Genomic DNA, 22,670 nt, shown 5'->3' on the forward strand with positions numbered 1-22,670 from the left:
CGGTCGTAAGTGTGAACATAGGTCATAAGTTGCTTTTTCCAGGGCCGTTGTAACTTTGAACCATTGTTAAAAGAACGGTTGTAAATTGAGGGGTATTTATATATTGCTGCAGTTGTAACATGGCACAGGTTGCACAAGGGGTTCCAATGAGGTGTAAACTATCTATTGGGATAGGTAAGAGTTGCTAAACTACAGGTAATCCTCGACTTAAAATTGAGCCCAAAATGTATGTTACTAAGAGAGATTTTTTTCATGTCTTCTAGAAGTCATCCCGAGATTTCAGACCAGCTCTGGTGGTGTCATCAGCATCTCCATTCAGCCACAAATACAAGATGCTTTAAATTTATATTTATGTTCGTCAAACAAAAGAAAATTACAAATTTGAACAAACAAAATGAAGGGAAAAAACCTAAAATGTGACAGGGACGATATCCGCGTGAGTTGGACTTACACATGTCCCCTTAGGAACCTCATAAAATATAGAGTGAGTTGGAAGAAAAACTGTGAAAATCAGCAGCTGAGACAGCTGAATCGGATAAGATATTCCAGACTTTGACCACTCGGTTACCAAAACCAATATTTTTTTACAATCGGCGGTTTACATGAAGTTTAAAGTGGCTGTTTGCATGTGTTATGCTATGATTAAAACTTTAAAAAAAATTCATTTACAGCTAGGGCATTGCTAGCAATAGCACCTAGACTTATATACTGCTTTACAGTGCTTTTACAGCCCTCTCTAAGCAGTTTACAGAGTCAGCCTATTGCCCCCAACAATCTGGGCCCTCGTTTTACCAACCAGGGAAGGATGGAAGGCTGAGCCAACCTTGAGCCTGGTGACATTCGAACTGCCTAATTGCAGGCAGGCAGCAGGCAGCAGAAGTAGCCTGCAGTACTGCACTCTAACCACCATGGCTCATGTGCACAACTTTGTGCGCAATACCTAAATCTGACTGCATCAACAGTTCTAAACTATACAAACCAAGAATTTCAAACCTAGTTGCATGGGGTATTCTACTCTGCATGGTTATGGATTATTTTAGTCATTATTATTAATTCATTTCTTGCTGATGTTGAAATTGTACTTATTCAGTGGAATGCTCAAATTTAGTAGCTCAATAACCTTCTCTCCCAATTTTGGACCATCTGACGCAGGGATGGGTTGCTCCCAGCATTACTACTGGTTCGGTGCGCGCAAAAATTTCGGAATGAAAATTGTCCTGCGCGTGCACAGAAATGAAAATCGAGATGGCGGCACCACAGAGGAACCGATTTGGGGGCATGGCAGGGCCTGGGTTGCTGCTGGTTCCAATGACCCAGACCGCCAAACCCACTACCGGTTCAGCCGAACCGGTCCAAATCGGTAGGAATCCACCACTGATCTGAAGGCTGTTCAGTGCAATCAAACTCCTTTCACTAGATTCAAAAGAAGCAGCCCATAACGTTAATGATGGACATTACGGGGTGATTCCCTGACTTTGGAGATTATTGTGCAGGTCTAAATTGACAAAAACCAGAGAGGATAGCGAGTCCGAAAAAGCTGGATCATGAGCCTATTGCCTGTTGGAACATCCTGAAAAAGTTGACTCTTAATGTAGAGGCGGTGGTAGGGATGTTGGGGTTGGGTGGGAAGAGAATGGTCCCTAATAAAGTTTTTAAAACTCTGTGAAAAATGATGGTTGCCTCATTGGCCCACATCACTGAGGTTCATATATTGCAATTTCTTCTGCAGACTGACAGAAGGCTGACTAGGAGAGGTGTGGTGGCCTCTAGGTGGAACACAATCAGGAGGGTTGTGAGTTCGGTCCTAGGTAGAGGCAGATATTTCTCTCTCTAGGCAAACTGAGAATATAACTGCTAAACAAAACTCCGCATCGGCAACAAGAAGGGCATCTGGCCATGGAAAGACCCTGCTAGCTCCATTCAGTTGCCCAGACTCCACCCCTCAAGGGATCATGGGGTCATTAAAAGAGGATGATGGATAGAAGGTGGACCGGCACTCTTCTCTCCCAATCAGAAGTAAACCTGGGAACTGCCCCGCCCACCCTTTAACACACCCTTTCCACCCCTTTAGAGAAGGCCTGTCTCCCACTGTTAGAGACGGTTGTTCTCCTCTTTATGACTGAAATACCTTTATCCTTGTTGTCTGGCAAGGTTAATGCAAGAACATCTGCAAAAATATGCGTTTTCCTCGGGAACATACCGCAAGGTAGCAATCCTTATGCTCCACCCACATCAGTGTAGAAAGCGAATATTCAGCTCAACATTATGTCCTGATCAGGGAATTGCAAAACAGTACTCCAGAAAATACTATTACTATATTATTATTATTATTATTTTGTCATTTTCTCTCTGTCTCTCTCTCTTTTTTTTTGCTACTTTGTTATTGATCGGCAACGCGGTGAAATAGTAAGGAAAAATTCCTCCCAGAATGCTGTCGTTCTGGAGATGAAACGCATGATAATTAAAGGGGGAAAAATTAATACTTAACTGAAGAGAGATTCTCCCCCCCCTCTTTCCTCTTAAACATATCCTTGGATGGGAAGTTATTTTAGAAAAGCCCTCTTGGAGTGCAGCTGTGTGCTGCGTTGTGTTAACTTACATTTATCAACAGGCAGCGTACTGCCAAGTTAGTCAACAATGTTCCCTTGTGACCGACTATATTACTATCGGTTGAGATCTTCATTTAAAAAAGAACAACAGCAAATACTTTCAACTGAAAAGGGGAAAAAAAACAACAACAACCGAAAAGTAGCTGGATCTTTTGGTCCCCGGTCTGGAGTTCACTACAAAATGTACATTCAAGATTTTGGTCTTCCGTGTCTTGAAAAAAAAAAAAAAAGATCAAGGTTTACTTCTGGATGAAGGAATCCAAGTAAACAAACACTGGATCGCTTCCGGTCTCGTCTGCCTCCTGTTTTTTCACCCCCCCTCCAGCGCCGGTTCCCCGCTACTCACTGTTGCAAAGCACTTGACAAGTAAGTGATGTAAGAGACGCTCTTCTCAGCCCTCAGGAATAAATTTAAAGTTTTTGTTTTTTCCATTGAAAAGCCCGTGTTTTTAAGGCCACGAAAAATCTGCGAAAAAAGTTCCGTTGTGTATGCAGGAGAGTGTGCGTGTGTGTTTAAAAGAGCATAACCCATCTGTTCTTTTTATTCTCCCCTTGCGTCTTTTTCATCCTCCCTCCCCCCCCCCAAATGATCCTTTACTCTCATTGTGTCTTTAAACACTGGAGAACAGGGAGGCTGGGCTTCTTCATCTCCTTGATGGAGGCGAAGCTATAGAGATTCAACGTTGACTCTTACTACATTCACAAGGAGGAAGAACTCTGCGTGTAATCCTTTATCATCAGCGAGTCATATTTCGGCGAAGACGGGATACAGAGGGCGGATTCCGAGGCCGGGGAACTGGGAGAAGCGCTTCCAGAATCAACCGAGTCCCTGAATGGAGAAGGAGGCGTCAAAGCCACCAAATCTTCCAGCTCGGGCTTGGCAGGGGCGGGAGTTTCTGCGGAAGGACCTTCCTTGACACTCCCGCAAGACGGTTTTCTGGAGGACTGAGATGCTCCGTTGACCTCAATGGCAGGGAGGGGCTGGATCTCCGCAAAGGTCGTCATGGTGGTGGGCAGCTGGATCTCCCTCGGGATCAGGTAGGAAGAGCACAACGGGGTGGTGACCATCGGGCCAGGCGCTGGGGGGGAGAGCATCATGGAGTTGAGCTCGCTGATGTTGGCCGTGAACCGCGTCACCACGCTACTGATTTGCTCCATCAGGGAACCTTGGGAAGAACTGCTCCGTTGGGCTTGTTCCGACTGGAAAGTTGGGACGTCGTCTTCGGTCCGGCTGAGGGACGCAGTTCTCTGGCTGACCGTACTGATGGGGGACGGAGTCTGAACGCGGTACTGAACTGGGTAGTGCTCTTCAGCTTCGGAGACATCGTAAAGGGTTTTGGCACCGGATTCGGGGAAGGTCGTGGTGATTGTGGTGCTACTGCCATGCCGGCTGCTGTCTGTGCTTTTAGAGAAGGGTTTGATGACCGCGGTTTGGTTGGGGTTGTCTTTCTTATTGATGTGGATGGAAAGCCTCTGCCAGAGATGGGCTCCTCGGCTGGAACTTTTTTCGTTCTGGGCCCACGTGACCGATTTCCCATTGGAGCTGCGACACAAAAGAGAAGAGAAAAGGACAGACGTTGAGACTCGAAGGCATCTTAACACGTTTCCTGAAGAGCAAGGGAATCACAACCATGGGAACGTTCAACGCAAAGTCGACAAGTTAACACTTGCAAGGCAGAACTGAAATACAGATAGTCCTTGATTTAACAACCATTTCTCCAGTTCAAACCGTTCAAACACTGGCACTGAAAAATAGCACTGGGGGAAAAAAAAGTGACCTACAACAGTGGCCCTCAATCTTTTGGGCACCAGGGACCGGTTCCATGGAGAGGTAATCTGATCAAGCTCCCCAAACACAACAAAGCCTCTAGCGTAAACTTAAAAGATTCCTTTATTAGGAATGCCGGTAGCCCCAGAAAGAAGTTTCTCTCACAGGCTAACAAGTCCATCCAGCCAGAAGATGGATGGTTATCTGCCACACCTATTCATCTCTGCCCCCTGCCTTTTATCCCCAGAGCTAGGGTGGGGCTTTGCTAGCAGCAGTGGCTCTTCCTTCCCAAGGATCGGCCCATAGATTTCCACTGCTCTCCTCTCCTCTGCCTTCTGGGCATCCATGCGTCCGGCACTGGACCCAGCTGTTCCTCCTGTTCCTCATCAGCCACCTCCAGACCTGGGGGCTGTTGGCTCTCCATCTGAGGGCTGACGGACAGCTCAGGCTCCTCCTCCTCCTCTCTCTCTGACAGCGCCATTCCCTCTCCCCCTCAGAGCTCTCAGGTTGCCTTGATGCTGACCCTGACTCCCACTCCTCCTCCTCCTTGGCTGCTGGAGGGGTCAGCGGCCAACAGGCCACAACAAGGGGTTTTTCTGTGGACCGGAAGGGGCGTGTTTTTGCCTGTATCTTGTGGATGGGCTTTGCTTATTTGTGCGGCCCCCATTTCTGGCATGCCACGGACTACTGCAGGTTCACGGACCGGGAGTGGGTGGGTGGGGCATTCCTGACCTTTAACTAGTCATCTAAGTGCTATTGCTATTGATTTAATAACTGCAGTGTTTCACAGAACAATAGTGGCAAAAAAGGTTGTACATTTGGGTGAGACTCACTTAACAACTGAAGTGGTTAGCAATGGAAATTCTGGCAAGTCAAGGAATACCTGTAAATACACATTTATCGACACCTGGAATAAACAGATACAGAAACAGACGATCCTCCTCAAAACTCAGAAGGCAACAGAAAGGCTAACCGTAGGTCCCATGACCTTGTTCAATGTTGATCAGGACAATGTCGGTGGGTGTGAGTTTGGTGCAGAGAATCCGGTATACAGATAGTGCTCGACTTATAACCACTGGTTTGGTGACCGTTCAAAATAACAACCGTGCTGAAAAAGTGTCCTATGGCCATTTTTCACACTTAACGACCAGCGTCCTGACGTGTCCTGACGTCATGTGATCATCCTTTGCAACCCTCTAGACAAGCAAAGTCGATGGGGAAGCCAGATTCACTTAGCAGCCATGTTACTAACTCGATTTCAGCGATTCAGTTATTGGCAAGAAATGGGGCAATACTCACATAACAGCTGCCTTGCTTAGCAACAGGAATTTCAGTTCAATGGTGGTTGTAAGTTGAGGACTACCTATATGAGCATATGAATGTGTGTGTGTATATGTATATATGTATGTGTGAGTGTATATATATATATATGTGTGTGTGTGTGTGTGTGTGTGTGTGTATATATATATATATATATATATATATATATATATATATATATATATATATATATATATATATATAAAATTAGATTTTATATATGTATATATCTACATACATACACATACACATACATAAATACATGCACATACACACACCCCCACATATGACTAAGCACCGTATGGCAGCGATGGCGAACCTTTTTTGGCTCGCGTGCCATAAGTGCCGCACCCATAATGCAATGCGCAATCCCCCCAGCACGCATGCACGCATGACAGGCGCTCCCTCCCATTTTTTGCATGCTTTTTTCGCCCTCCCCAGGCTCCAGAGGGTTTATAGGAGCCTGGGGGGGGGCTAAAACAGCACCCCCTGCCCCCCGGAGTCCCTCGGGAGGCTTCAGGAGCTTCCCTGAAGCCTCCAGAGCGCAAAAAACCAGCCCTACAGGCAAACCGGAAGTTCGGGAACAAACTTCCGGTTTGCTCGTAGGGCGGATTTAAGCCCTCTGGGACCTTCAGGAGGCTTCCCTGAAGGCTCCGGAGGACGAAAAACCTATAAAGCCTCTGGAGCCTGGGGGGGGGGGTGGCTTTAAAAAAGCCTGAACTTAGCTGGCCAGCTGACAGCGCAACGGCTCGTGTGCCCTGACAAATGGATCCGGCTGCCACGCGTGCCATAGCTTCACTATCCCGGCCTTATGGTATTCCTCAGGATTTTGAACAAGTATAGTCCTTTTTAGAAGCTGAAATTCATTTGCTTGGACGCTACCCAAGTGAGGAAAAGGTTGAGCTAGTTTTTGCTTGAAGCTCCAGTGAAATATAACCCCCTGTTTCTCCAAGGAATTGTTCTTCCTTGAGCTGCTTTTCTTTTTCTATTGTAGGAAGTTAAACCTACCCCTCTCCTGGAAAGTGAGATATTTTAGGAAACATGAAAAGGGCAGAATATTTCCCCCTAAAAGGGAGGCAGGACCTCATCCCCCCCCACCTTTGTCAATGGGCCATTAAGGCCTGAGCCAGTCTATTCTACATAACAAATATCTACCTCCTTTAGGAGGCTCCATCTAGCAAACAAAGACACACCACATGGCGCCTGGGAAGATTACATCAGCCAGCGGCTCAAACAAGCTTGGGTCTAGGACAGCCTACAGAGTTAGCTAAGAACCACACCCCTTGGGAGTGTGATAGCCAATGGGATACATTTCTTACACAAGAACAGGAAACAGAGAGGAAACCAGTGCTGGTATGGACAGAATTGTTGTAGGCCACCTCAGCATGCGGTAGCAAGTCAACCCAATCATCTTGCTGACAATTGATGAAACAACGTAAATATTGTTCCAAAACAGAATTAGTCCTCTCACAAGCACCATTAGTCTGAGGATGGTGGGCGGAGCTAAGGCCCTGGGCGGAGCCAACAGAGGGTATAAAACTCAGGGTCTCTCGGCATCTCTTCCCTTTTCTGCTCAGGACCTTAAACCATGTGATCCTGTCCACCATTAAACCATCTTTCCAAGCAGACTCCGTGTTTCCAGTGTCTTTTTCCCCACTGGGACCTGAACCCAGAAGGACATTCCTTCCAACAGCATGAAAAAGTTTCTTGTGATATTCAACCCAAACAAACCCGGATGCAACTGTAGTCCTTTGAAGTAGCAGAGGACAAATCATTGTCTCTCATCAAACCAGTCGCAAACGTTATGATGACCGAAGGGTAGCAAATAAATAATTCTTCCTGACAGTCTTTAGACATTTGAAGAGTTGTGTCACACATTTCTCACTCGCAGGATCTGTGGCCAACTTGCCATCGTTCTGATGAGAAACACGGAGCGCTGTTTTCTGGCTTTATTCAAGGAAGCATGAAGCAGAGCCCAGTTTTAATCGGCAGAAGAAAATTCTACATTCCTACTACAGTATATAAGGACTTGTTTTGTTGTCCATCAGGTGATGGTGCCCGTATGTATTTTAAATGTACCATATTTTTCGGACTATAAGATGCACCGGTGTATAAGACGCACCAAAATTTCGACGAGGTAAGTCAGGAAAAAAAGTTTTTGTCCTTCCCGGCCCCCAGGAGCACTCTGTGGGCTTCAGCAGGACTTGGGGAAGGCAAAAATGCCCCCGTTTTTTGCCAAAACACGTTTCCCTTCCCCCAGCTCTTCTGAAGCCTGCAGAGTGCTTCTGGGGGTTGGGGGAAGGCAAAAACGCCTCTGTTTTTGTGAAAAACAGTCCGTTTTTCACAAAAATGGGATGCGGGGGGGGGGGGGCTTCAGGAGGCCAAAAATAGCTGTATTCGGTGTATAAGATGCACCAACATTTCCACACTCTTTTATTGGGGAAAAAGGTGCGTCTTATACTCTGAAAAAATACGGTATGTATTTATTCAATTTATTTGTGCGTCCATCTCAAACAAATGACACTAGGCAACTGAGAATCAGAAAATCAATTAAAAGTTAGGTTAGTAACTAAGTTAGTAACGAGGTCGTTAAGTGAGTCTGGCTCCCCCATTGACTTTGCTTGTCAGAAGGTCGCAAAAGGGGATCACGTGACCCCGGGACACTGCAACTGTCATAAATCTGAGTAAGTTGCCAAGCGTCTGAATTTTGATGGTGTGACCGCAGGGATTCTTGCAATGGTCCTAAGTGTGAAAAACGGCCACGAGTCACTTTTTCCCCCAGTGCCATTCGAACGGTCGCTAAATGAATGGTTGTAAGTTGAGGACTACCTGTATCGGCATTTCCAGAGCCGTTTCCCCTTCTGAAAAAGTCACAAGACACCCCAGAAATGAAGCGACCCAAAAGTTGTTCTCTTCTGTAAGAAGGCTGCTTGGTGGAGCTGCTTTAAAGGAGATTTGTCGTTATTATTGCTGTTACTGTTATTAATTTAATTTGCACCGTCGTCTAAGTGATTCTGGGCAGCTCATCATAAATAGAAGCAACAATCCAATAAAAGCAAGTTAAAAACCGATATGCAGACATGTAAAACCATCGGCAGTCATTTATTTTGCTCTAACCATCCTTGTGAAGCTTTGGATGAGCTTCAGGTTGGATCTTGGCACAGAAAACCCAACCACAGCCTGGAGAATGAATACTTAGAGAGTATTAAAAGGTAAAGGTTCCCCTTTTCACATACGTGCTAGTCGTTCCCAACTCCAGGGGGCGGTGCTCATCTCCGTTTCAAAGCCAAAGAGTCAGCACTGTCTGAAGACGTCTCCATGGTCATGTGACCGGCATGACTAAATGCCAAAGGCACAAGAACTCTGTTCCCTTCCCACCAAAGGTGGTTCCTATTTTTCTACTTGCATTTTCACATGCTTTCGAACTGCTAGGTTGGCAAAAGCTGGTAACAAGTGATGGGAGCTCACTCTGTCACGTGGCGCTAGGGATTCAAACTGCTGACCTTCTGATTGACAAGCTCAGTGTCTTAGCCACTGAGCCACCATGATCCTATTATAGAGAGCATTAACCTGTACACAAAACCAATACACACATACACAAACATCAGAGGCATACACCTAGTCTTTCAAAAGGATGCAAGTCATAAAAAAACCCAAGACATTTCCAGGAGATTTGTGTATACTTTCTAATGCACAGTTGAGACACAAAAAGACTTGTTGCAAAATGAAGGCCATGCTGGTTTTTCAGCAAAACCATTCTAAAATGTGGTATCATGATCATGGTGTCAAGCCTGAAGCTGACCTGACCGAAGCTCTTTTGATGCTTCAGTGTTGGCACACTGGAGCTGAGAGATAGGGAGAAGGGAATAGCTGGGGTTTTGTAGCCAAAACAAAATACTTTTTCCTGGGAACCAAGGACGTTCTCGCCATGGCTGGAAAGAGGAGGAGTGAAGTTACCAGGCAACTAGACAGCACCTTGATTGGACCATGTGACTGATTGCTTGGGGAAGGGGAAAAACTTTTAGTTTTAAGTCGGTGAAAACCGCGGGAACGTTTAGAGTCGATTTGCACCTGCCTTTGCCAATATGAGGAACGGTTGCTGGAACTGGGTATGTCTAGTTTAATGAAAAGAGAGACTAGGGGAGACATGATAGCAGACTTCCAATATCTCAGGGGCTGCCACAAAGAAGAGGGAGTCAAACTATTCTCCAAGGCACCTGAGGGCAGATCAAGAAGCAATGGGTGGAAACTAATCAAGGAGAGAAGCAACTTAGAATTGAGGAGAAATTTCCTGACAGTTAGAACAATTAACCAGTGGACCAGCTTGCCTCCAGAAGTTGTGAATGCCCCAACACTGGAAGTCTTTAAGATGATGTTGGATAGCCATTTGTCTGAAACGGTATAGGGCAGTGATGGTGAACCTATGGCATGCGTGCCACTTGCCATTTGTCAGGGCATCCGTGCGCTGGCCAGCTGAGTTCACCCTTTTTAAAGCCATTTTTCGCCCTCCCCAGGCTCTAGAGGCTTTATAGGAGCCCCTGTAGGCCCTCCGGAGGCTTCATGAGCTTCCCTGAAGCCTCTGGAGCGCAAAAAACCAATCCTACGGGCAAACAGGAAATTCAGGAACGGACTTCCGGTTTGCTTGGAGGGTCATTTTGACTGCTCCGAAGGCTTCAGGGAAGCCTCCTGAAGGTCCCTGAAGCCTCCAGAGGGCTTCCGGGGGGGGAGGCTGTTTTCGCCCTCCCCAGGCTCCTATAAAGCCTCTGGAGCCTGGGGAGGGCGAAAAAAACATGCAAAAAATGGGGGGGGGGGAGCGCCTGTAGTGCATGCATACGCACTGGGGGTGGTGGTGGTCCCACATTGCATTATGGGTGCGGCATGCCAGCACACGACCCCCCCCCCCGCGCTCCCCTCACTTATGGCACACGAGCCAAAAAAGGTTTGCCATTGCTGGTATAGGGTTTCTTGCTTAGGCAGGGGGTTGGACTAGAAGACCTCCAAGGTCCCTTCCAACTCTGCTACTGTATTGCATTGTATTGTATTGTATTGTAATATATGTCCAATAAAACTAATATTTGAGGAACTTGCTTATCCTGGAGTCCTGTTTCTGATGGGCGTATTACTTGGAAGCCTAACATGCGGGACTCTGCAAATGGCCAGAAATGCTGCCATGTTGCCAAACTCCCAAAATTTGGTCACATGACTGAAGAGAGGGCATTATATATATATATATATATATATATATATATATATATATGTATGTGTATGTGTATGTGTATGTGTATGTGTATGTGTATGTGTATGTGTGTATGTGTGTATGTGTGTATGTGTATATGTGTATATGTGTACATGTATACATGTATACATGTATACATGTATATATGTATATATGTGTGTGTGTGTGTGTGTATATATATATATGTATATGTATATGTATATGTATATAATATGTGTGTGTGTGTGTGTGTGTGTGTGTGTGTCTGTCTGTCTGTCTGTCTGTGTCTGTCTGTCTGTATGTATGTATGTTGACGGCAGCAACCTGACTATTCTATGCACAAAAAGGGAAGGATATTTCGATCCCCCCCATGAACAAATGGCTGCAAAAGTTGATGGAGTTAGCAGAGATTGACTGCTCTGATGAAAGAAAAAAACATACATTTATTTTTACTTGGAAACCACTTCTGGACTTTGTGCTTGACGTGGAAAAGAATGAAACTTGGATTGCGGGTTTACAGATTAGATAAATGTGTTGTTATAGAAATTGCCAGTTTAAACCATTATGTAAATGTGAAAAGTGGAGGTTTGACATTAATGCCTTTATTCTACTGCATCAAAGGGGGTTGGGAGTAGATGCCTTTTCTTTCTTTTTTTCTCCTTCTTCTCCATACTTTTTCCTTCCCTATTTTTCCTACTATTTGCTTTTGTATTTTTTTTTTTTTTTGGTATCTTATAACATAAACTAAAAAAAAACAAAAACCAAGCCATAAGTCCCTGATTTCAAGTCGATCGTAACTAGCAACCAGTTGTAAGTCAAGGGCTATCTGGGTGTGTGTATATGTATGTGCGTTTGTGTGTGTGTGTGTGTGTGTGTGTGTGCGTGCATCATCTTGGAATGTAGTTTGAGACAAAAAGAAAAGCAACCTTTTAAATATGTTATCTAAACCATTATAGTGCAATTGACCCATCCAATTTTAGGCAAATTAAATTATAACTGCAGTGGTTATTCGCTTGCTTTCTTGTTTAAGAAAAGCTTCATCTTGTAAATAAACAGATTACAATGGTGAGTCTGTGATTCCTTTTGGAAAAACCCAAAGCAGTACTGAGGAAGTTTATATTTTTTTTTTAAAATTAATGCTGCCTGGACATAAAATCTTCCTTAAAGCAAAATATTTACTGGCTAACCCACTAGAGCAAATAGCTCTGGATAAGATTCTTTTTTTAAAAAAAGGAAAAAGAAAACCTCACATATGAGTGAGTGCTTTGAGCAGGGTGTAAATCAAGTTAAAGGCTGTGTTTTGCAATTGTTGACGAGAGAAGTTAAAGTCAGCTTAAACCTTTGCGTGAAGATAGATCGACGCAATGAAGAAACCCTGATCCGCAATAAAAACGAAAGCAATTGTACACGGGTTGGGCTCAGTACGGCCCAAGATTAATCTGTCTGTGGGCAGAGGCATTTCTAAGATTCAGAATGAATTAAAAAAAGCATCTCTGAAACCGAGTGTCAAGTGCTAAGGAAGATTTCGCCCTCCATCAGGGGCAAATGTACAGGGACACTCCTAATAAATTAGCCGGTGTAGGTGAACAAGCCATCTAAACAGGCAGCGCCATAAAAAGGAGCAGTGTGTTAGATGACATTTTATGTGACAAAGCACTTCAATTACTGGTGGGCTGTTTTCAGCAAGGTAGCAATTTCCCTGGTAAATTAAGAAGGGAGGAGGAGGAGAATGGAGAAAGGAAGAGGAAGAAAAGGAATAGGAGGAGGAAGAAGAGGAAGAGAAGGAGGGTGGAGGAGAGGAGGCAGAAGGGGAGGAAGAAAAGGAAGAGGAAAAGGAAGAGAAGGAGGAGAAGGAGGAAGGAGGAAGAGGGGGAGAAGGAGGAAAAGAAGGAGGAGGAAGAGAAGGAGGGGGAGAAGGAAAAGAAGGCCTGGGGATAAGATTTTTATCCGCCCCACCCGAATGCTGAATGAATGTTGTCTTTTATTGTTTTTATTTTTATTCACATATTATTTCATGTTCTGTCTTGCACTCCCTTCCCACGAATTGTAAGCCGCCCTGAGTCCCCTCAGGGAAAAGGGCGGCCTATAAATGACAATAAAATCCTAAATCCTAAATCCTAAAGAAGGAGGAGGAGGAAGGAGGAAAAGGATGATGATAGAAGAGAAGAGGGAGGGGAGGAAGAAGAAGAGGAGGAAGAGAAGGAGGATGGAGAAGAGGAAGCGGAAGGGGAGGAAGAAAAGGAAGAAGAGAAGGAAAAGGAAGAGAAGGAGGAAGAGGAAGAGAAGGAAGAGGAGGAAGAAAGGAGGAGAAGGAGGAGGAGGAGGAGGAGGAAGAGGAGGACAGGATGATGATAGAAGAGGAGAGGAGGAAGGAGAGGAAAAAGAGAAGGAGGAAGAGAAGGAGAAGGAGAAGGATGGAGGAGGAGAGAGCAAGCATCTTTGGAAATATTCTCCCCCCTCCCGTTTTATTTTTTGTGGGGTGGAGGTTAAGAATGACATGGGGCTAAGAATAAGAAATGAACAGAAGCCTATGAAAAACAAACTATTTTTCCTCTCTTTTTGTGTGAAATTTGGACTGTTTTTATGGAGGTAAGAGTAGCAATGTTTCAGGCCCCAGCTGTGATTCTTAGCCTTTAGATTTGTCAGAACTTTCAAAATTATCAAGAATCATTGTCAAATTGCTTCTTAGGCTTCAGGAAGTAAAATTACTGGAGGTGTCCTTAAAAATGACCTTGTGGAAGAAATAAGTTAAGTTACTCCTTGGATAGGCTGAACAATTAGAATCTAACCTTCTGGCCCTAATATACACATACATACATACATACATATGTACGTACATACATACATACATATTGTGTGTGTGTGTGTGTTTGTATGTATGTGTGTGCATGCATAATATATATATATATATATGTATGTATGTATGTATGTATGTATGTATGTATGTGTATATGTATATGTATATGTATATGTATATGTATATGTATATGTATATGTATATGTATATGTATATGTATATGTATATGTATATGTATATCAGGGGTGGGTTTCAACCAGTTTGTGGCGGTCCCTGCGATCCGGTTGGTCGCCGAACCCGGAAGTAAGTAACTTCCGGGAACGGCGAAGCCCCCCCCCCCCCGCGCCCGCGCGCCCGCTCCTTACCCGGTTTTGCCAAATTCTGCGCTTCCACGCATGCGCAGGACGCATACAGCGCCTGCGCGATCCTCCAGGAGCAGCTGGAGCATCGCACAGACGCTAGTACGCATGCACGCGGCACGCGCGTGCACACGCGCAGTGCGCGCATGCGCGAGGACGCCGCCGGCCTCGTTCCAACCGAACCGGTTGGAACGGGGCGAGAAACCCACCCCTGATGTATATGTATATGTATATGTATGTATATATATATATATAATTTGCAGTGCAGCAACTGTTGATGCTGGAAAAGATGATTTTATGTGTCAGTTTTTCTTCAAAGAAAAAGAAACGGAACAAATGCAAAATGGAAGATGTTGGACAAAAGAGAGAATGTGTTTTTTTTTTGTTCCTGATCTCTTTTGCAAGGCACTTTTATATTCGGAAAAAAAACAATCAGTCGTCAGCTCCCCATTAATAGCTTTTGCTTCTATCGCATAAAATCAATTATGCAATGGTAATGTTTTATGAGGTTGTCAAAACGTAGACGTCTCAATAGCCCTGCTATGATTTGGGCATGAAATTACTGACTTAATTAAATGCAACAAATAAGAAATTAATAATTCACATAGACTGTATAAACACACAGTGGTGTAGTGTGCCTAGAGGTGGAGCTCTCGCCTCACAATCAGGAGGCTGTGGGTTCGATCCTAGGTAGAGGTAGATATTTCTCTCTCTGGGCACAATGAGAATACATCTACTGAGCAAAACCCAGCATTGGCGACAGGAAAGGCATCTGGCCAGCAGACACCGAGCTCCATTCAGTTGTCCAGATTCCATCCCGCAAGGCATTATGGGGTTATTAAAACAGGGTTTCCCAACCTTGGCAACTTGAAGATGTCCGGACTTCAACTCCCAGAATTCCCCAGCCAGTGAATGCTGGCTGGGGAATTCTGAGAGTTGAAGTCCGGACATCTTCAAGTTGCCAAGGTTGGGAAACGCTGTATTAAAAGACAACAATGATAAACTCTATAAACACACACACACACACACACACACACACACACACAAATGTTCATTCACAATCCACAAGCGACATACAGCATTATCTTGAATATAAGTAATTTGAGCTAGACACCTACCACTAGAGAGTTAGTTAGGCGTAGTGATCAGATCCTAGGCTAGAAATGGGAGACAGTGAGTTCTAGTCCTGCCTTAAGCACAAAGCCAGCCAGGGGAGTTTTGGGCCAGCCATTCTCTCTAAGCTCTCGGAAGGAGGCAATGGCAAACTACTTCAGAAATCTTGCCAGGAAAATTGCAGGCAGTCGCCATGGGAAGTCAAACAACTAACTTCCTGGATAAATCCGTGATGCGGGTTTTTTTTAAAAAAAAAACCTATCAAAACATGATTAGAAATATCGTTTATCTCCCATGTCATCTCCATCTGAAGGAAATAGAATATAGAGCTGATAGCTAACATTCTTTGTGCCAACTTTTTTGCAAAACACAAGTGCTAATCTAAAAATATGAGTAGGATTCAGGGTTCAGCCTCACACGGTATTGTTGGCTGTCATTCCCTTGGCAATACTACAGTCCATTTTTACTGTTTCAGTACATGGATGAAAAGCGGCATTCTACAGAGTTAATTTTCTAATGCAATCTATGAACCATATAAGAATAACAGAATAACAGATTTGGAAGGGATCTTGGAGGTCTTCTAGACCGGTGGTTCTCAACCTGGGAGTCGAATGACTCTTTCACAGGGGTCGCCTAAGACCATTGGAAAACACATATTTTCAAAAAAATAAATAAATACAGAAAACATAAAATAATTTTATGGTTGGGGATCACCACAACATGAGGAACTGTATTAAAGGGTCGCGGCATTAGGAAGGTTGAGACCCACTGTTCTAGTCCAACACCACCCCACACCATTTCAGGCAAATGGTTGTCCAATCTCTTCTTAAAAACTTCCAGGGTTGGAGCAACCACAACTTCTGGAGGTAACTCATTCCACTGATTAATCGTTCTAATTGTCAGTTAGTTCTAGGTTGCTTCTATTGGAAAACAAATATCCATCTGGGTTCAGTTCCAAGCTGGGAGAAAGTCACTGGAAACATGGAGGCTGATTGGAAAGATGGTTTAATGATGAAGCAGAGCCACGTGTGATTCTGGGTAACTGACCACATGGAGTTGGGGGTGGGAATTATACCTTCTCTTGGGTTTGCACTTGAACTTCCTGTTCCTATGCAAGGACATGTATTCTATTGGCTGTTGTCAGACTCCCATGGGGCCATGTACAAATCCTAGGAGTTTGTCTGAGCTAAGTGTGGTTGAAGTTTGGCTGATGCAATGAAAGGACTTGTTGGGCAATTCCTATTGTTCTAGCAGTCAAAAAAAATTCCACCTTAGTTCTAGGTTGCTTCTATTGGAAGAAACTATCCATCTGGTTCAGTTCCAAGCTGGGAGAAAGTGACCGGAAACATGGAGACTGATTGGAAAGAAAGATTTATTGATGAAGCAGAACCACCATCCTGGGCAGCTGACAAAATGGAGTTGAGAGTGTAGGGTTTTTATGCCTTCCTTGGGCTTTGTATTTGAGCTTCCTGTTCCTGTGCAAGGACATGTCCTTTAATATTCTATTGGCTGTTGTCAGATTCCTATGGGGTCATGTAGGGGTCGTAGCTGGCTCTATAGGCAAAAGAGGAAATGCAAATCCTAGGTGTTTGTCTGAGCTAACCTGATCAGCCTTTGGCTTATTATTTTTCTGTTCCAAGGTTTCTGTAACTTTACTCAGGGTGTGTGTGTGTGTGTGTGTGTGTGTGTGTGTGTGTGTGTGTGCAATGAAGGGATTTGTGTTCTGAAAGGGTGTTGGGCAATTTCTATTGTGGCTAATGGTTTTCATCCTGTGTTGGATCTTGGACAAGGGGCTGCTTCTAATCCTATCACTCTGCGGTTGTTAGCTATCAAACTTTGCTGCAGTGTTTGCTTTGCTTATGAATAGAGCCATCTAGATAGTTGGCTTCTTCATTCAATAAGCTTGTTATCTCCTTAAGTGCTGGCATCTGCTGTGGGCTATTGAGAGAAAGTAGGGGCTGCTTCCTGCCTCTAAAACATGTTTCTCCATTTCTCCTTTAGGGAAATATAATATTCTGCCTTTTTAATATTTCCCAAAATATTTCATTCTTTTTAGGGGGTAAGGTGCTGACTTTCTACACTTCTAAGGTGCAATCTTTCCTGGCAAGATTATATACTCAGTGTTCTGAGCTGGTAAACTTTGCAATTAGTTCTCCTTTTTTTATTCGTACACCAACATTCTTTGGAAGAAATAATCACCTGTTTTAATCACAATAAGTGATCTTTAAGAGGAATTCTTCAGATTCTACTCATAATAAGATTTCTGGTCTATTAAGTTAATGCAACTTATTCAGTATGATGGTACATTTTCTGTCTATTGAACTGGAATTCCTAGGTTCTTTTGGTCATAAAAGGGAGGATTGTTTTTCTGAGGGAAAAATATACCATGTTTCCCTGAAAATAAGACCCTGTCTTATTTTCGGGGAAACGTGGTATATTTTTCCCTCAGAAAAAAAGCCCTCCCTTTTATGACCAAAAGAACCTAAAAATTATGACCAAAAGAATCTAAAAATAAGACAGGGTCTTTTTTTCTTTTGACTCCCAAAATAAGCGCTTGGCCTTATTTTCGGGGAGGTCTTATTATTTCTGAGGTGCAGGAAGCCCCTTAACCTTGGCCCATGGCCCGTAGATCAGCTGATCCAGAGAGGGCCAAAAGTTCTGTCTCTGTTTCTGGCACACTCTTGCCAGCCCTAGCATCCCTCGGCCTGCCTCTCTTTTTGAAGCCGCCACTAAGAGAAGGGGCGCGGGAACTAGGATTTGTGGGAGTGGCCTCCGTGAGGCTGTTCCGTGTGGATAGCAGGTGAATGTGGGGCACATGGGGCAATCTCCCCCATTCTCCCCAGGAAATGGCGGGGACTGGCTGCGCATGCATTTAAATATTTTAGAGGAGGGCTTATTTTTGGGGAGGGCTTATTTTAGCGCATGTGCTCAAAAGCCCGATTGGGCTTATTATCCAGGGAGGTCTTATTTTTGGGGAAACAGCAGTGGCGGGTTCCTACCGGTTCGGACTGGTTTGACCAAACCTGTAATGGTTCGACGGCCTGCCATGCCCTAAGGTGCCGCCATCTGTTTTTTTGCTTCGCTGCATGCACGGAGCAATTTTAGTTTTACTGCGCATGCGCACATGCTGTGTATGCACCGTGTCCCTGAGTGAACCGTGGTAGTCTCTGACGGAACCCACCCCTGGGAAACAGGATACAAGATGAGGGGGAAAAAATTGGATGAGGAAAAAACAACCCACCCTATTTTCTATGGCATAAAAATGGCACATGCGTAATTGATATTTGCATGTACCTTTTTCCTCCCCATCAATTTGCTTCTTCTCCTTCATCTGAAATTGCTTTTTACAGAATAGATCAATTTCAGTTGACGTTCAAAGCAGACACAGCAGTAACAAAAGGAGGGGAGGGGCGGCTCTGTGAAACATCAAGAGAATGAAAAAACAAACAAGCATGGGCAATCAATACCAAGCAGATGTGTGAATGAGATCAAGGCTTGTTGACATCACTGGCCAACGAAGACGGGGGCAAAAAAGGTAACAGTGATAAAACTGACATCTCGGAGAGCTGAGACGTCATCGCTGAAGGATCCTTCGGATTCAAAAATAGGAGACACGAATTTTGTTCAATTTGATCTGGTAAACATTTTAATAAACCCTTTAAAAGGCTGTTGATTCTTTTTATTTTGGGAAGTCGCAATCAACTGTGATCCCAAACTCCAAATTTTCCTGATCATTTGGCCAAGCTCTAAAATATTGTTGAGTTTTAGAGGATTTTGTGGTGCCAAGGCTGGGGGAACTGTGCAGATTTTAACTGAAACAAAGAGTATCCCCAAACCAATCAGTTTTGTTTAGCTTGGCATCTAATTGGGTTTTAACTCCCTACAAGCAGTCCTCAGTGTACAACCGCAAAGGAGTCCAGAATTTCTGTTGTTAAGTGAGACACTCATTAAGTGCATTTTGCCCCATTTTACGACCTTTCTTGCCCCAGTTGTTAAGTGAATCACTGCAGTTGTTAGGTTGTTAAATAAATCTAGCTTCCCTGTTGGCTTTGCATATCAGAAACTCACAAAAGGGGATCTCACACACACACACACACACACACACACACACACACACACACACACACACACAAACGGGACTCTGCAACCGTCATAAATATGAGTCAGATGCCCAGCAGCTGAATTTTGCTCACGTGACTATGAGGATGCTGCAACAGTTGTGTGAAAAATGGTCATAAGTCCCTTTTTTCAATGTCGTCGTATCTTCGCACAGCCACCAAATGAATTGTTGTACGCCATTGATTACCTGTAGAGATTCTATGAGCTATTGCTTAAATTTATTTGTCTTTCTTGGTCCCATTTTTGGGGGACCGGAATAGAGCCTGGCTTGTAGCAAACATCTGTTGTGATGAAGCTTTATGGGATCCTGGAGGCCGGGACTATAAAAGGAACTATTGTTCTGACCTAGGCTTCCCCAAAAAGCACAAGGCAGATTCCCGGTCCTGACAAAACCCATTTTATTAAACGAATGTGAATTCCTCTCATTCACATTCAGCAAAGGCCTGGCAAACAGTCTTTCAAAGGAGTATTTATGACCACAGACCTTATCTATCTTGGAAAGCTGCCATGTAAATATTTCCCAAATGAGGTGCTGTGCAAGGAAAGACTTGGCACAGAGTCTCTGAGATTCAGAGACAGATCTTCACACTCCTGAAACTAATCTAATGAACGAACGAACGAATTGTTTCCTGCAAAAGCCCACTCCCCTTTCGCTCCTCTTTTATTTCCTATGGGTGGGGTCAATCGCCTTCAACCTGTGGCTTTACTCTCGTCGACCCTGATTTCTGAGCTGTTCTTTTCTTCTGGCAGCTCCGCGCATGCGCACACTGGGAACAGGCTCCAGCTGTTCCTCCGCCTCACTGCTGTCTAGCTCTGTAGGCACCTCATCACTGTCATATGCCCTCGGCCCTGTCTCTGCCTCCGATGCAGAGCCCTCGTCTCAGCCTTCCCCAGCCTCCAGGACTGGCTCATGCTCCTCCCCAACCTCTTCGCTGTCCGACTCCACTGGTCGCTGGTGGGCCACAACAACTATTTTGTCGAATTCATTCTGGCTGCTCTCAGTGAAGAGGAGAAGATCAACATTTTCTGCATGTCTCTGCAATCTGTGAGTGTCCTTATGTTTGATTCAACCTACACAACTGCTTTATCTCTGATTGCCAGCATTATCCGTGGGAGAGATTTAGGGATGATTTGTGGATTATGCAGGTGCCCTTGGAAATCCTCAAGTGTGATTTTTTTTTTCCTTGTCATGGTAGATTACACATCTAAGTATTTTTCAGTAAAGCTAAGTATCTTGAGAAGCTCTCATCAAACCACTACAGGACATTTTGGCTGGTAAAGGAAAAAAAGGAAAAAAGGAAGGAGAAGGAGGATGAAGGGTGCAGAGGAAGATCAGGAGAAGAAAAGTGAGTGGAAAATGGGTAACAAATTCACCTTTTTGGAATGCTGCAATTCATTCTTTGCCTTTGTTGCAAGGGCAAATATATTTCAGGAGAGTCCCCACTTTTGAGCCTTTGGTTTTGATAGAAAAATAACCAGAATAACAGAGTTGGAAGGGATCTTGGAGGCCTTCTATCTCGTGACCCGACAAAAGCGCGAACGTCATAAGCGTGCCGACAACACCGCGGCGCTAAAACCGCGATGTCAAAAGCGCGCTGACAACAGCGCGCTGACAACAGCGCGCCGACAGAAGCACAATTTACTTTAAGGTAAGATTTACATTTAGGTTTAGGTTTAGGTTTAGGGTTAGGGTTAGGTTTAGGGTTAGGTTTAGGGTTAGGTTTAGGGTTACTTTACAGCGCGCTTCTGTCGGCGCGCTTTTGTCGGTGCGCTTTAGGGCTAATTAGTCGCTCATTCGTCGCGCGGTTTTGTCACCGCGCTTTAGACATCGCGGTTTAGTCAGGCGCGCTTTTGTTGTGTGCGCATTTGTGGTGGAACCTTCTATCTAACCCCTTGATCAAAGCAGGAGACCCTATATAACATTTTAGATAAATGGTTGTCCAATCTCTTCCTAAAAAACCTCCAGTGATGGAGCACTCACAACTTCCGAAGGCAAGTCGTCCCACCGATTAATTGTTCTCCCTGACAGTAAATTCTTCCTTAGTACTAGGTTGCTTCTCTCTTTTAGTTTCCATCCATTGCTTCTTGTCCTGACTTTAAGTCTTTTGGAGAACAGGTTGACCCCCTCTTCTTTGTGGCAGCCACTCAAACGTGGAATACTGTTATCATGTCATCCCTATTCCTTCTTTTCTCTAGATTAAGGTAAAGGTAAAGGTTCCTCTCGTGCATATGTGCTAGTTGTTCCTGACTCTAGGGAGCAGCGCTCATCTCCGTTTCAAAGCCAAAGAGCCAGCGCTATCCGAAGACTTCTCCGTGGTCATGTGGCTGGCATGACTAAATGCCGAAGGCGCATGGAACGCTGCTACCTTCCCACCAAAGGTGGTCCCTATTCTTCTACAAGCATTTTTTACGTGCTTTCGAACTGCTAGGTTGGCAGAAGCTGGGACAAGTAATGGGAGCTCACTCCGTTACGCGACACTAGGGATTCGAACTGCCAAACTGTTGACCTTTCCAATGGACAAACTCAGAGTCTTAGCCACTGAGCCACCACATCCCTTTTTCTCTAGATTAGCTATACTCAGTTCTTGCAACCGTTCTTCATATGTTTTAGCTTTCAGTCACCTAATCATCTTCTCTGCACTCTTCCTAGAGTCTGAACATCTTTTTTATATTGCGGTGACCAAAACTGGATGCAATATTCCAATGTGGGTTTTGTTACCAAGGCATTATAAAATGGTATTAATATTTCATGCGATCTTGATTCCATCCCTCTGTTAATGCAACCTGGCCTTTTTTTTAAAGTAGCTGCAGCACACTGCTGGCTCATATTCAAGTAACGAACCAGTAATGAATGAAGTGATTTCCATACAGCAAAAGAGTCCCTTTTGCAGAGACAAATAGCCATTATTTTTTTTTAACAAAAATATTCCTGGTCCACAGGTAGAAGAGCAAGAAGGGCTAACTTGGATCTGTCCTGCCCCAGTATCTTCTCTGTGGGAAATAGACAAAAACAATCCATGCAATCCTCAACATTCAACTGCAATGGTGCTTGCCCATTATGATCGAAGGTAATAGTCGTTAATTGTAACAATCTTATATTTTTTTTGGTGGTGATCCTTAAGTGAGTCTCTGGCTCCTAAGTGACTCTTTGGTCATTAAGGAAACCAGTGGATTCCCTATGGATGCCTTTCTTCCAGGAAGTGTGCTGCGTTACTGATCACTCAAAGTTCAATCACGTGATGGCAAAGGAGGTTCAACCATCAGAATTTAGGTTATACTGTAGGTCTTCTTTTTTTTTGGGAGGGGGGGGTTGGTTGTAACTTCAAATGGTCACTAAGCCACTGGTCATAAGAGGAGGGCTACTTATAATG

General features: G+C 44.3%; 1 protein-coding gene across 5 annotated transcripts in view; it reads right to left on the reverse strand.

Moving 5' to 3' along the window:
* Positions 1-3,307: 3,307 nt before the first annotated feature.
* The window catches only part of GRM5 (glutamate metabotropic receptor 5), a 279,818-nt gene continuing 260,455 nt past the window's right edge, over positions 3,308-22,670 (reverse strand). For 2 of the 5 annotated variants that reach the window (XM_032219956.1, XM_032219957.1), the window contains one exon: positions 3,308-4,151. In XM_032219956.1, coding sequence (XP_032075847.1) covers positions 3,308-4,151 — 844 coding nt within the window. The remainder of the gene's footprint in view (positions 4,152-22,670) is intronic. The other 3 variants (XM_032219954.1, XM_032219955.1, XM_032219958.1) reach the window with 3 other exon arrangements.

The sequence above is a fragment of the Thamnophis elegans genome, chromosome 6 (genome assembly GCF_009769535.1).
Source record: "Thamnophis elegans isolate rThaEle1 chromosome 6, rThaEle1.pri, whole genome shotgun sequence".
In the NCBI taxonomy this organism is placed as follows: domain Eukaryota; kingdom Metazoa; phylum Chordata; class Lepidosauria; order Squamata; family Colubridae; genus Thamnophis; species Thamnophis elegans.